At 46.3% G+C, this 15,796-nt stretch overlaps 1 protein-coding gene across 1 annotated transcript; it reads left to right on the forward strand.

Moving 5' to 3' along the window:
- The first annotated feature begins 12,080 nt into the window (after window positions 1–12,080).
- Window positions 12,081–15,365, forward strand: LOC135814620 (thymidine kinase 2, mitochondrial-like). The gene is made up of 7 exons (XM_065327769.1): window positions 12,081–12,266; window positions 12,358–12,486; window positions 13,070–13,159; window positions 13,297–13,370; window positions 13,677–13,765; window positions 13,910–14,076; window positions 14,464–15,365. Exons 1-7 carry the CDS (start codon window positions 12,204–12,206, stop codon window positions 14,692–14,694), a joined length of 843 nt encoding a protein of 280 aa, XP_065183841.1. The 5' UTR covers window positions 12,081–12,203; the 3' UTR covers window positions 14,695–15,365.
- The last annotated feature ends 431 nt before the right edge of the window (window positions 15,366–15,796 follow it).

The following is a 15,796-nucleotide window of genomic DNA, read 5'->3' on the forward strand; positions in this document are numbered from 1 at the left end:
CGAAGTCAATATTAGATTTATCACGACAAACAGTCCGTATTTCAAATTCCAGAACGATAACCTCATGAATCCCGGTTTTATGATTGCACAACCGTTGCACCACAACCTACTCATGCAGTGACAATGCTGCACTAGGCACCGTTCAACTGCGCAACCCCTAAGCAGTCAAAATGTACTAGTAATATGCAGTCAATATAGCCCTAAGGCGTGAAATATGCAGGAATATTTGACTGCTTAGGTATCGAAAATCAATGGGCCATTGGGAGTCAATACTAAGGGAGTGATAAATCGCTATATGCGCTAGCGCTATGCTAATACTAATACAGTTGATCATCGATTATCCGCACATCGACTATCCGACCATTCGATTATCCGTAACAGTTTTTTTGGGCGCACGTGCCGTAGAGTACGCACTGTGCATGTAGTGAGCCATTCAAAAAATACGAAAATTTTGAAAAGTAAAAAGGTCGTGCGGCTAGTAATAACCACTGAAAGTGTGTGAGTGACAGTTTTTTCTTATCCGGAACATTTGCCTTATCTGAACACCGCCTGACAGTAGGGCTTGGCGGATAATGCCGGCAGAAAAATTGGCAGAATTAAGTACATTTTCTGGTAATTTTATGCATGTTTGGTATGTGGATAAAGAAATGGAGCAGAATTCGAGGAATTGCCCGCCATAAGGTTTGTATGGTTCTGCCAATTTCGGTGCAAAAAAAGCAGAATCTGCCACCTTTTCGAGCATTATCCGCCAAGGCCTACCTGACAGTTGTCTGCCCAGAGGTGGTCGGATAATCGATGCTCAACTGTAGTAATACCGTAAAGTACCGTTGATCCGCCCCCACGCCATTTCGCTTCCCAGCTGGGTTTTCGGCAGGGGGCGGGAATTAGATCAAGGCTGTCAAGTGTAGTACGATGTACAACAACGTAGAGGATCAGACTCAATGTGCTGGATTGTGCACATTTTGATCCTGGATTGGCAAGTATTGTGTACAGCAGTGCATGCGTCGGTTCAACATCGTATTTCGTTGTATACGCCGAAGTCGCTTCACAAGGAGAAAATCGACAGGGGGCGGGAATTAGAGAGGGGGCGGATCAACGGTACTTTACGGTACTAATATTATAGCGCATAGCGCTGGTCCATACACTGATATAGACAATCATAGAGGTCTGGCAGGACTTTACGGCTGAATCAAGGCCGAGTGCGTACGGCCAAGGGCGCAGGCCAAGGCGCGTAGCGCCGAGGCCTGCGCCCGCGGCCGTACGCACGAGGCCTTGATGAAGGCGAAAAGTCCTGCCAGACCTCTATGATGGTGTTTCAGGTTTTGTCTTTCGCTTTTCTGGTATAAAAGCAAGACACGTATAGGGGTGGTGGTCGGGGACGTGGTGGATTCAGCTTGTGAGTTTCAGGTCCGTCCGCTTCTCATCATCGGGATGGGATGATCCTTGGTCCATGATCTTTCGCTTCCTCAAAATTATCAGAAAAGTTCGGCAACTCGTCAACTCCTTTTTTTAGTACCGCTACATGTAGAACAGAAAGTGGAAAACTGATCGCGATGTTTGCCACTTATTTCAGCTCTTTTGTGCTCTTTCGCTTATTCACAACTATCGTAAAATTTCATCTCCACTCAGCTTGTGAGTTTCAGGTCCGTCCGCTTCTCATCATCGGGATGGGATGATCCTTGGTCCATGATCTTTCGCTTCCTCAAAATTATCAGAAAAGTTCGGCAACTCGTCAACTCCTTTTTTTAGTACCGCTACATGTAGAACAGAAAGTGGAAAACTGATCGCGATGTTTGCCACTTATTTCAGCTCTTTTGTGCTCTTTCGCTTATTCACAACTATCGTAAAATTTCATCTCCACTCACGACAACAAGAACTTGAGTTGAAAACTGACCACGATGTGTAGACACTTTTCATGTTGCCATTTTCGGACAGGCTGTTTCCAGGTACCAGAGCATGTTCACAGTCGAATGTGAGGTGCGAACTGAGCTGACAACGAAAAACTGCCACAGACCCCTGCAGAGCTAGACTGACAGAGTACGGGGTGCCATTGACGACGGGCTTTATTGCTACGCGAAGGACTAAAGGGACCGTCACTTAATTTTTGCCGACTACCCGCCAAAAAAATCTTTTCGTTTCACGTGTCAGACACGTCCGCGAGCGCGTAGATCTACGATCGACTCGCGCGCGCCCGCGCTACCTTTCACGTCAGGCTATCTGGTCACGCCACATGGCTGCATAGCGCGTACATGCAAACATGATTGAAGACTTGCAAAATCAATTTTTTTCCAAGTCCAGGCGCTAGGCCTACAGTAGGCAGCATTAATCAGTCTAATGCCTAATGCCCAGGCAGCTGACTTTATTTTCGGAGAAACACTACTCATTGTAGTAAAAAGTAACAATGAATAGCGATATCATCTAGGAAGGATCGCTACCCTAACGCGAAGGAAAGGCCTTGCGCGGCTGCTCTACGAAGTGTTGAAGAAAGACTCATCAAAGTTTAATAGTTGGTGGACGAACAACTCGCTGGCGCCGGAAAACTTGGCCCCCAACGATGGTATTTGGTGAATCATCAAGCATAATGTCTTGTAGCAGTGTTCACCGAGGAAGGAGAACGCTCTAGACTAGTCGCTGCTGTTGTCCGTTTCATCCACGTTGGGCGTTAGCTGCACCGCGCCTATTGTGTTTTAGTATTCCATGGACACACATTAGCATTCAGAGCGATTGTGGAGCCACAATTTACTTCACACAGCGTTGTATTGTCCACGAGCGCAAACTTCATTATCAGCAGTAACTGTTACTCTTCATCCTACATGTAGACTTGGAGTATACACGGCCTTGTCACGACAGCGACAGCTCTACAGATCATGCAGAGTGTTCAAGTGAGAAACATTAATTTCTATTGTTGGTGGACGAATAAATGGCTGGTTCCGAAAAAACGCGGCCTGCACCGATGGTGTTTGGTGGATCATCAAACAGGGTGACCAGCAGTGTTCACCGAGGAAGGAGAATGCACTCGCCACCACTCCGATTCATCCAAGTGGGCGTTAGCTGCGCCGCGCCTATTGTGTTTTAGTATTCCATGGACGCAAACTAGCGTTCTCAGCGATTGTGGAGCCACAACAGATCTTCATGCGGCGTTGCACTGTCCAAGAGCAGAAACGTCAGCAGTGACCCATCATCATACATGTAGATTTGGAGTATACACACCATGCGCCAATGGGCCTTGGCACAACAGCGGCAACTCTATGGAGTGTTCAAGTGAGAAATATTTGTTTCGACGTTTGGTGGACGAACAAATCGTCGGTGCCGAAAAACGTGGCCTGCGCCGATGGTGCTTGAAACATCAAGCATGGTATGTGGTGACTGTCAGTGTTGATCGAGGAACTTGGAAGGAGAACACTTAGGCCGTCGACCGTTCATCCATTTCGTTAGCTGCACCAAGTCTATTGTGTCCTTGTATTCCATGGGCACACAATCATGAAGCATGGCGTCTGAGCTGTGTTCACAGAGCGGGGAGATGCTCTTGCTGCTATCTTATCCGTTCTGTGTATTCCCAAGTGCCGAAGGCTCACAACGATGGTGTTGGACAAGTCAGATAAAATAGAGTCAACGTAAGTACGCATGTGTACTCTTACTGACTGAAACATAAGTGGGGTGTAAGAGCTAATTCAAATGGTGTCGTGACATTCTCATGTACGACGTTAGTGTGTAGTACTTGTTACGTACTGAATTCTGTGATTTTGTTTTGTCTCCATATACTGCATGCATTCACGTTTCACAGTTATCAGTTTGACCCTGAGTTCATGTCTGTTATCCCGTGTCTCCTCTACTTATTTTTGTTTCCACACAGTTCATGGTGTAGCGCTGCACGTGTTCCGTTAGTTAGAACTTCAGCATAAATCGCAACTACTTGTACTTTCAGACATGTCACGTGATTGTTGCCAGGGTTTGAGCCAATCAGAGCGTTTACAGGCAGGGCCTGAACCCCTGATCATGCCTTGCCTGCCAGCTCTACTACGATATTACATGTCACGTACCCGCGCGCGCGCACGGTTCTCCTGCGCTTGGGCTTGCTTTCCCTTGGTAGTTGGAAGTCAGTGGCTGTTAGTACTCTTAGATTATGTACAGAAAGTGGTGGACATCACGCAACTGCAGTGTAAATTAAAGGGTGGTTGTCAACTGACAACCGCATAATTTTTCGACATAATTAATAAAAGAATTTTCATCTAAAGAGTGAAAAGCAACTAAATAGAGCGGTTGTCGGTTGACAACCCCCCTTTTATTTAGATTATGTATCTGAAGTGTTCACGAGGCTCTCCTTGACTATACATTAGATAGTGTGTCTGGACACGGACTATTGGATGCATTGTTCTGTGCATGTATGGTACTTTAGGTAACTGCAGGCTAGACGAGCCATACCGATTCTATGTGCATGCCCTACAGCATTATGGCGCTTTGCTGGTTTGTATTCATCCATTTTCACGGTACATGTACTTAGACATTTGAGGTAGACGTGTAGGCGCCTTTCCATAGATCATGTCAATAGACTAGTAGTGGGCACGCCAGACACTTTGTGGCATCGCCGGTGTTTCAGTATTGTCAGTTTGCACCTATGTGGTCGCAGTTCTATCGCGACAAGCTGTGCATTTGCCTCTAGGCAATTCACCTTTCCTTAGCTACGCTGCAGTTGTGCTGCGATATTCATCTATAGCATAATATTGGTCTGTGTGATCGAATCCATGTGTTCAATGCATTCTAGGTTGCTAACATAACAAACCAGACCAGACACGGTATGGACTCATGATTGTATGTAGGTGTGAACAAGTTAGTTTCTGGCAATGTTGTGGTGTTTGGTTTCCGCCCAACATTGTCGATCTGCATGTTTGCACTAGCGTGCAGCTGAACCAACGCAGCCGAACCAACGTGCCTTGCAATGCTTTGCTAGGCTTTTCTTTCACTGTATCTTTTTGGTCACATATAATACCGTACACTTTTGCTTTTACTCACTCTCTCTTTTTAGCACGTTTGCGTTTTGGTTATATCGAAGAACCCAGTGTGTAGTTACGATCCATCACAGTTTCAATGTTTATGGACTAGCGTGGTGTAGTCCTGCGGAACATGAAGTAAACACAACGTAGAAATATCACAATTGTCTCTTGTGTATTATATCCGTCTGATGTCACCAGATCGTCACACGGTGCTGTGACCAAGATACGGATCATGCCGAACGCTGATTCAACTGGACGAATCGCGAGGCTTTTCAGATGCAGGGACACAATGGAAACTGAATGACTTCAGAACAGCACTGAAGCGTTATGTTATCATGCAAGACGCCTTTCTGCGCCGCACAAACACAGGCGGTACTACAGCAGAAGATGTCACTCACTATTCTGCAGGTGCACTGGTGACAGGCGCATGCAAGTTCACCAGAAGGAAGCGGTCTGATGTTAACTGGAATGCCAGCAGTATGAGAGGGTGTGCATTCTGCGGCGGATCTCACCTGGACAAGAGCTGCGCGAAATACACAACAGTAGCACAGCGGAAAGAATAACTGATTGAACAGAAGCGTTGCTTTGTGTGTTTGCGCACAGGGCACCGGTCAACTCAGTGCAAGGCCACCCGCAAGTGTAATGTGTGTTCTCGCATGGGTCACCAATCAGAGTCACCATCATGTCACGATCTGCCCTGAATCTCAACAGAAATCTGACAGCAGTACCAACATAGTAGCTGACCAGCCTGTGGCTGACGAGGTACCAGCATCTAGCGCAACAGCAGCTAGTGCAGCATCAACCAGTATCGCCATTGACCGTAAGATAGTCAGTCGTCTTGATCGGTGCAGATTTCCTCTGGGAGTCTCAGTTGACGTGGAGCACCAGAGGACTTCCGCCAGGACTACAGTTTCTGCCTACCACAGTCGGTTTTGTGGTGACTGGCCGAACACGTCACTCCAAGCACTCAGCTACGCCGATGAGCAGCCATGCCAGCTATCGTTTCTCTAACTGATGCAACTTCCGACTCCTGCACCATCCCAGATCTGTGGGACCTAGACTGTGTTGACATCCAGGATTCAGGCAATCTTACTAACAACGACCTAGCCATTAGGCAATTCATCATTGTTCTACGATTTTGCCTGCCACCAATCGTCATGACCTGCGATACTGAGAAGGCCATTTTACAAATCAGTGCCAACCCAGCATACAGAGTTGCGACACGATTTCTGTGGTTCGCCAACTCCGACAGTCCATCAGTCACCCCATCCAGCCTGTTCACGCTCATAAGCAGTCCATTTCTGCTTGGCGCGTCTATACAGCATCATTTGGCACAGCAAGATGACAAAACAGCTAGCAGTGGCTGTTGGTGAGAACATTTTCTGCTGTGCCATTGGAGTGTGCACGATACACGAACCCTGCTCTTTTGTTGGCACCGCCTATGTAACTTACTGCATAGGGTGCAAGGTGACCGTTGTCGGTTTACATGTACTCCAGTTATTACACCGTGCATGCACTGAGTCTGTGCTCAGCGGCACTGTGCATCCATAGGTGTTCGTTTGCGGTAGCGCAAGGTGACACGCAAGGTTGATGGATTGTTTTGTCCGCTGCTATTCGAAGCTCTCGGAGTCGGAAGCGTTAGCTCTGTTTCCCCTGTTCCTCCCTGCGCGGAGTCTGTAGTTCTGGCTTGCAGTTGCTGTTACATGCATGTTGGCAGTTGCATGTGTGTTTGGTTTTCAGTTGTCTTTATTTGTTTTGTGTGGACGACAGTTCAATATTCTAGCAGTTGTTGCACTTCCTACTTCTGAAGTACATTCCGTAGTTATCTGCGGTTGGTGTTTGAGAGAGCAAACTGTGTTCTTCTCCAGAGTGGAGTAAACCATTCGCTTGTGTCTGAGGAAAACCCTGTGTGTTGACTTGGCTGTAGAGTGAAAGTACCACATGGTCACATGGTCCACAAAATCTTAGAACTACTTGTAACTTAGGGTCTTCTGGCGTATGGTATAATTATATGAGCAGCATGAGAGTGAAGTAAAAGACTATTAGCTCAAACATTCAGTCTTTCAGGAGTAGGTGTTTCATCACGGAATAGGTTCTGCAGTTCACTTACACACTGCAACAATGGACCAGCAGTGTCCAGCATACAATAGAGTCATGTGAATATGTACCGTATGCATACTCACAGCTGCAAGGCCAGCGCCCCGTGGCTGCTTGACTTCTCAATCGATATAAATTTTCACAACAGTAAGACTCTGTGATCAATCAGAGCTGTGCTTCGAAGTAGTCACAAATGCCCCATGATCAGTCACAAAACAAAACTTTGCAACCAGTCACAGCTTCCACGGTGCCCCAAGACCAGTCACCAGAAATGACCGTGGTAAATCTGCAGGGAGTTCCATAATCTGTTCATTGCACAGTTCACTATGCTATGATTCAAGAGGGGGGGGGGGGGGGGGGGGGGGTAGCGTTCCTGCGGATGCGGAAAACTTGGCTGGAACCCGAGTGTCACGTGAACCCTGACTTTTATTATTTGTTTTACGATGAGCCTATTATACGCGATACAGGCTCAGAACACACTTTTCATCTAGTTGGCATATCAGGGATATAGGGCGGAGCAGCCCATATCCCCAATTATGACACGCGAGTAATAGTGAAATACGATTGGCGTATTGTGCTGGACTGACTGCGGTAATGTAAAGCTAAAATAAAGCAGTCAGTTTGCCCTTAGCATGGCCTTGTCATGAGGGTGCCACATCCGTGGAAAGGCAACATGCCGGCTAATCTCCCTGAGAAGTTGAGTGGTTATCAGCAGGCGATGACGCTGTGTCGATGATGACCTGTTGATGCCCGACAGGAACCTTGCGAGGAGAGTTATTGGGCCTGACGGGTAGGTAAAGCCAACTTCCACATGAAGTTTGCGGATGGCCGACATGTAGACATGAACAGATCGGGGCTGAAAAGTTCTGAACAACTCGGCAGCAAAATAACACATAAAGTAAAAAGTCATCACCTGGCAATGGATTCCAGTTATGCCCTTGACAGAACTGGAAGTAACGGGTATCGGCAGAAAAATATTTCCGGCTGGTGCCAGTGCCGCTAGCTGCAGCACGGAGTCCGGCAACTGAGAGTTGGCAAGACTGGCTGATCTGGCTCAGCTGCTGCTTCCGGAGCCCTCGATGGTTCAAACACCATCGGCGCAGGCCACGTTTTTCGGCACCGACGATTTGTTCGTCCACCAAAAGTCGAAACAAATGTTTCTCACTTGAACACTCCGTAGAGCTGCCGCTGTTATGCCGAGGCCCATTGGCGCATGGTGTGTATACTCCAAATCTACATGTATGATGATGGGTCACTGCTGACGTTTCTGCTCTTGGACAGTGCAACGCCGCATGAAGATATGTTGTGGCTCCACAATCGCTGAGAACGCTAGTGTGCGTCCATGGAATACTAAAACACAATAGGCGCGGCGCAGCTAACGCCCACTTGGATGAATCGGAGTGGTGGCGAGTGCATTCTCCTTCCTCGGTGAACACTGCTGGTCACCCTGTTTGATGATCCACCAAACACCATCGGTGCAGGCCGCGTTTTTTCGGAACCAGCCATTTATTCGTCCACCAACAATAGAAATTAATGTTTCTCACTTGAACACTCTGCATGATCTGTAGAGCTGTCGCTGTCGTGACAAGGCCGTGTATACTCCAAGTCTACATGTAGGATGAAGAGTAACAGTTACTGCTGATAATTAAGTTTGCGCCCGTGGACAATACAACGCTGTGTGAAGTAAATTGTGGCTCCACAATCGCTCTGAATGCTAATGTGTGTCCATGGAATACTAAAACACAATAGGCGCGGTGCAGCTAACGCCCAACGTGGATGAAACGGACAACAGCAGCGACTAGTCTAGAGCGTTCTCCTTCCTCGGTGAACACTGCTACAACTTTTGTACAAGACATTATGCTGGATGATTCACCAAACACTCGTTGGGGGCCAAGTTTTCCGGCGCCAGCGAGTTGTTCGTCCACCAACTAAATTTGATGAGTCTTTCTTCAACACTTCGTAGAGCAGCCGCGCAAGGCCTTTCCTTCGCGTTAGGGTAGCGATCCTTCCTAGATGATATCGCTATTCATTGTTACTTTTTACTACAATGAGTAGTGTTTCTCCGAAAATAAAGTCAGCTGCCTGGGCATTGATTAGGCATTAGTACGAGTCGTACGCGCTCGCGGTCCGCGGACGTGTCAGTGACACGTGAAACGAAAAGATTTTTTTGGCGGGTAGTCGGCAAAAATTAAGTGACGGTCCCTTTAGGGCCTGGTCAGACTGCGGCAAATTTTGGTTGCCTGACGAAAACAGAACAGCGTCCAGAATTTGAATCGCGATCACACTACACATGTGGGGAGAGTGAAAATTCAAACTTCATTTGGAGCGTCAAGTGGTAATCTCCACGAACGACGTCAAATTCCTTCACCTTGGGGATCGCCAACACCTTCAGTGCAATCCTTGCAACCATCCTTATGAGTTTTGTTGTTGTCCGTGGCCAATTAGCTCTTCGATATCGAGATGAAAAAATCAGTGATTATCAGCGTCAATGGCGTATCAGCGTCAAATCCTGTTTGGAGCGGAAAAGCGTGGTCCGTTCTTGCTTTTTTTTTGGAGCGTCAACTCTCGCTTTTGCCGCTCTGGCGGCAAGTTACTATGGAGATTCGGATTATAATCCAAGGATTATTTCGATTTTGCCGCAGTCTGACCAGGCCCTTAGTCCTTCGCTATTGCTACCAGGGAGTAGTAAAATACAGGGAGGTGACACGAGCATGTACGGCCAGTTTGACGATTGCCTCAGCACCGTTTTCACCCGGCGGGTGAGATTGGGGTACTATGGGTACCGAAGTGTGTAGACACGCGCGCGGATCAGGATTCTCTCGATCAGGGAGTAGTAAAATACCTACCGCCAAAGAGACTCCTACTGCAGCCCGTAGAAACTCAGCGCTGAGAATTTCCAACAATTGTCTGCCTTCACAAAGTTTGGTAGTCGACCAAACTACCACTATGTCAGGATAGAAGTCCAGCAAGAGTGGTATCACTTTGCGAGATATCCCTGCGCGCCGTAGATTTTTCCTGTGTCGATACAAGCTGTTTACGACGACGTAGCCCGCATTTCAATCCTTGACAAACTTAGGAACATTTCATTCCGAAAAGTGAACTCCCGAATCTCTAGCATACCTTAATATGAAATGCTCATCATCACAAAGAAGGTAGAGAAGTACTGGTTGATCACAACTGAGGAGAAATTAGGGGCGATCGTGTGGTGTCCTAGAGATTTTTTCGACTTCAAAATCTGTGCACTCGCTTTTCATCTCCAATCGTACACGTATTGTTCTCAAGGAAATCACCTTCCTTCTATTGCTCCATGCCGTCGATCGGTACGATTTTCGGAAGGGTGGTACCTTTCCATATGACGATGACACAGATGTATCACAAGAGCAAAACAAATGCTGTTCCATGAGATGGATATAGACCTTTTCACGGAATTAGTTCTTCGACAAATACTCCAGATTGATTCAGCAGATCATCTTTTTTTGCGAAAGAAAAAAAAACAAGCGCGAGGCAACCATCAAAAATCACGATTAGTGGCGTGTCACCTCCCTGTATTTTACTACTCCCTGATTGCTACCGTATTTTTCCGTATCCATTGACCACGGGCTTTATCGGCTCATCAAGGCCACCGCGGGAACGTCGCTCATTGGCTACAACCATAGAAACGGTACGGTAAAAACCTGAAACAGGTATCGAGTCGGGAGTCGTCAAGTACGAGGTGATTCGTCATTATAGGGCTTGAAAGTGATGACGTCAAAACGGCCAGGGAGTAGTAAGTTGTCATCAGATTTCTATTTTTGGATCCACTAAGGTGTGACTTTGCTATTGCCTAAGTATGTGGGTGCATAGCAACCCACTCATGTCGCATGCAGGTGTGACTTTTATTTCGCCACCAGTTGTAACCCCGCCCCCAGTAGCCAAATCAGTCAGTTTCACTGGTTACATCACCTTGCTGAGAGTAAGACGGCTTGAAATGTGCTTGGATCCATACAAAAGCTGGATCCAAGTGGATCCAATTTTTGAATTTTTGAAATTGTTGCTATGCTGTGACGTAGCACTTTCAAGCCCTATTTAACACGAAAGTAAAAAAAGCCTTCCGTAGGGTTCGAGGTGTGAATCTTTCCATTTCTTCCTCTAAAAATGTAATACTGACGGTCCTTGGATTGCACGCCATGTACACACACCCACAACACTGCAATGGCACGGGGTATGGTGGTGGTGTGAGTGAATATGGAAGTCATCACTCGCGCTGTAGCTTTTTGAGATTTATTCTAGTATTTCAAGATCGCCAATTTATTTGAATTTAGCAGTCAACGCCGTCTTCTATCTGCAGCGTTCACAAGCGTCTGCTTTTCTCAAAATGTCGTCGAAGTCACACGGATAGCTTTGCCAAGTCATGGCCTTGGGAATGAGTCCGTGTCGATGTCGTTTTCGTCACACGGTGAGTAAATTGCATCGCAGCTCAAAGAAACTATTTTGGTCACAAAACGAATTGGGACCCATGCCGCTCGTCAACATTTACAACACTTTCGTTCGACATGTCCTCTCTGACTCCATTATCGATACGAGGAAGAACTCGTTTGTTGTAAACCAGACGACAGACGTACAACCGTATATTAGTACACAGGGTACGATCTTACAATGTCATGTCGACTGTATCAACGTGAGTGAGTTGTCATTTTTCCTGCTTTCGCGCGGAATATTTCTTCGAGTTCACAGTGAGTTTTTCCAGGCAGCGCTCGAGTGCTCATACGGTAAGACGCCAAACTCCGCGGGCGATCGCCAGGATTGCAAATCTTTTTGAAACGGACTGTAGGCTTTGCAAATTTGTAGCAGGGAGTCGTAAAATACCTGCTTTGTAGCTGTGTGTGTGCGTGCGCTTTTATTTTTGCGTGCAGAAATTCTGTGTAAAAAAATCTATAACTCAAAATCAGGCGCGAACGGCTCTGATTGGTCGATCACAGAAGCGGGAGTGCTTGAAAGACAACATTCCGAGGATCTTGTTGTTGTTCGGCAAGCGTTGTTGACTCTGGCTTCCACGAAGTAAAAGAGCAATACATTCCGCTTCTTTCCGCCGTTTCCTCTGTAACAACTGTATCGTCGAAGCATTCCTAAAGAAAAATGTCTCGGGATCCTGATGTTGTAGAGACAATCGTATCCCAAATCGGGGGCAGAAAGCTCAAGGTGAGAAAGCTTCGCAGATGCCACCAATTCCCGTATGCTGCTCCACGTTGACTTTATCTTCCATCCATGCCCCCTATTCCCCCGTCTTTAGATTGCCATCGAGGGAAATATATCAAGTGGAAAGTCAACCCTTTTGAATCATTTTCGTAACAAATCCTACTGTGATGTTGTTGAGGAGCCAGTGGACGCATGGAGAAACCTTGGAGGAGATAACCTTCTGGTAAGATTTTATCAAGTGATACATGCTGCATGTCACCGTTTGTCTAGCCAATGTCCTATTTCTCCCTTTCTTCCTCACTAAGGCCTGAACTAGCACTACATGTGGTGTCACTACCGGGCGTATTGTGGTCCATCTTACATTTGTTGTGTCTGTTTATCTGTGACCTTTCCTTGTGCAGTTACTGCTAGATGTAATAATAAATGTGCCATGACATTTTGATTATTTACTTTTAGAGTGAAGTTGAACCTATGGAGTGTAATAAGCAGCACTGAATTGTCTCCAGGTCAAGGAGTGCTGCAGAATCGGCGATATTTGTCATGAAACACACACTTGTTATCAGGCATACCTATTCGGACCCCGGAATTACGGGCGCTTCGGTCTACCAGGCACCCTTTCGGCGAGTTTCAGTGGAAATATTACTACTCCTTTGTTTGTGGAAATAGTGACGTCATATGTCATATCTATGGCCTTTCCCCATCTAAATGTATGTGATTCGGAGTTACGGATGTTTCAAAGTTACATTCCCAGACCACCCGGCTAAGCGAGGTGCCTTTGTTTGTCCACATGCTCTGTGTTTGCACAGGCACGCATGTATGAAGAACCAAGCCGCTGGAGTTACACCTTTCAGTCATATGTTTTAAAAACAATGATGGATGTACACAATAAGCCACAGGTACGTTGTTCATGTCATTGAGTGTTTCACAGTGCGTGATGCCCTATGTTGTTTTCGGCTGCTTCCTATTCACCTTGACGTAGTGCTTTGCATCCACTAAATGGCTTTCCTTATGCCTTCTCTCCTGCTGTGTACAGGATGTTCCCCTTGGTATTCTGGAGAGGTCGATATACAGTGCGCGCTACTGTTTTGTTGAGAATCTTCATAGCAGGTAAGCTGTTGTCACAAGCTGTGTGATTGGTTCTTTTTCCGTTCTTCTCTCCATCTTTATTCTGCCTGTTGCTGTATTCTGCCACTGTTAGCACTGTGTGCCTGCTGAATGTTGACTTCTCCATGTTCATATTCAGCATTCACTGAGTGATGTTGCAGTTTATCTACTTACTACATGTGCATGGTGCGCGGGTCACTTTTGAACGTTGGGATCATTTGCTATCGGTGGGTGGATGTGTAATTCAATTCATTTCAATGCAGTTCGATCCATGTTGTACAATTTCCGTTGTCTGTCTGCATTTTTTAGTGGTCTTATGGATGATATGGAGTACAAATGCTACACTGAGTGGTTCGACTTTCTCATGGCCAAAAATCGGCCACAACTTGATTTAATCGGTAAGAAGTGGTTCCTTGCTGGCCTTGTCAAATATATGTTGGTGTCTGAAAATTTGGTTTTGTTGCCAATCATTTTGCTGCATTGTGACTTTGTCCTGTGTGTGTTTTTTCCTTTTGTCTTCTTCTTCTCCCTTTGTTATATAGTTTACCTTCGCACTTCCCCTGAAGTTGCTTATCAGCGTCTCTTATCGCGTGCTAGAGAGGAGGAGCGCACTGTTCCCAAGGAGTACGTGTATGCTTTGCATCGGCACTACGAGACCTGGCTTGCTGATTCATCCAACCACTGTTGGCATGGCAGCACACCTGTTCTGGTGAGTACATGTACCTGTGCTGTCGGCTGAACAAATGTGTGGTTATAATGTGTGTATATAACAATGTCTATGGGCATGCATACTGTGTGCGTGGATGGGTGGGTCATTGACACCGACTCATTGTTTGTTGTTACGAGTGTACTCTTGTCTTAGTCGGTAGAGCATGAGACTCTTTTGATCTCAGGGTCGTGGGTTCGAGCCGTTGGGCGCCAGTGTTGCAAAAGACGGATCCACGAGCGGGATTCGAACCCAGCACCCCTGTCTTTCCGTGACAGTGCCCTACCGATTAGGCTGCCGGGGATCACACACACACCCGTGGGTCCTTCTTGCTACACTCTGACTATCTGCTGTTGTGTGCGCTTGCTTTGTTCCTGTATGTTTGTGTAGGTCCTGGATGGAAATCAGGATATGAACAGCTATGAGTTCTTGCATTCTGACATGATTGAACAGATCACCGCATTCCTTGGAGATGACAGTGATGAGGAGGATGACACTGACGACCTCGATTTTGACCTCTCTCAGTACCTTACTCAAACTCTACCTGTGGATGATGCATCCCAGTGGCCAGCAGCACCTCTAGCTGCACCTCTTCCAAATCTAGTCTCTGCTTCCGCATAAGCAAGCACCTGCTCGTGTTGAAAACGCGTCACTTACGCTGATTTTCCCTCATTGATCTCTTGTCATGGTAGCAGCCCGTTACCATCCTTCATTCCGCATCATTTCCTTCCAACTTCGAATTTCAATGGACAACTCCTCATGGATAAATCTTCCTTCATTCTCTCTCTCTTTCTTTCTCTTTCTGTCTCTCATACACCCACACACACACGCTATTGTCGCCTGGATTATGAAATCATCTGACTTATCGAAACTGACCAATTGCCTCTTTTAACTATATGCCTCTACTAGTTGAGGTTGCTGTATCTGTGTTTTGTCTTGTTTAGTCCCGTAACACTGTGTTTTTTAACACAGTGTGGATGTTTTGTTGATTTTTCTCCTTGTTGAGAGTGGTTTTTAACTTTTTACCACAGGCTGTAGTGCTTGCTACGCGCATCACTTCTTTCGGGCTTCCTGTCCCAAAACCGCAAACTGCTTCATGTCAGATATATGAAGCCGTTGAGATTTTACTTTTTAACCTTGCACATGGAGACATGTTTTCCTCAGAGCACATATCTTAACACATTCAAGACATGCTGCTCAATTTGTCACTTGCTCTTGATTTTTGTTTTTTGTTTTCACTCTGCAATGTTGGTTTTAGACCGTGGCTGTGTCAAATGAGACAGTCCACCCCATCTCTCCGTTCTCTTGTTCTGACACGAGTGTTCCGAACTTCTGAGCTGCCAGGGTGAAGCTGTCCTCTCGATAGTTCATGAAGCCATGGTCTATTTTAATAGCAAGAGCAATAACAACGAATGCTTGAGTGCTGTGCTGGTATAATATAGATACCAGTGGCTGTGTTCGATTATGCACTTAAAAGTGCATTAAAGTCGTTCGATTTGCATGTCTCTCTGGAATCAAGAGTACATAACCCCCTACTCTTGCTGGAATCTATTCACCTGGGGTTTTTTTTTTTTTTTTTTTTTATTTACTTGAAAAAGCACATAACCACCAGGAAAGCTGACAAAGGAAAAAGAGTAAGAAAAGACAGATAAAAAGAGAGCTGAGAGAGAGAGAGAGTTGGGGTACGGTTAGGGGAGGACTAGACATTGAATGGTGGTCGCCA

This window comes from Sycon ciliatum, chromosome 4, assembly GCF_964019385.1.
Source record: "Sycon ciliatum chromosome 4, ocSycCili1.1, whole genome shotgun sequence".
In the NCBI taxonomy this organism is placed as follows: Eukaryota; Metazoa; Porifera; class Calcarea; order Leucosolenida; family Sycettidae; genus Sycon; species Sycon ciliatum.

Excerpts from the sequence above, each read along its gene's own strand:
- LOC135814620 (XM_065327769.1), top strand. The coding sequence starts at position 12,204 with ATGTCTCGGGATCCTGATGTTGTAGAGACAATCGTATCCCAAATCGGG. Across the intron at positions 12,487-13,069 it reads TTGGAGGAGATAACCTTCTG|GCACGCATGTATGAAGAACC; the intron begins GTAAGATTTTAT and ends GTGTTTGCACAG. Across the intron at positions 14,077-14,463 it reads ATGGCAGCACACCTGTTCTG|GTCCTGGATGGAAATCAGGA; the intron begins GTGAGTACATGT and ends ATGTTTGTGTAG.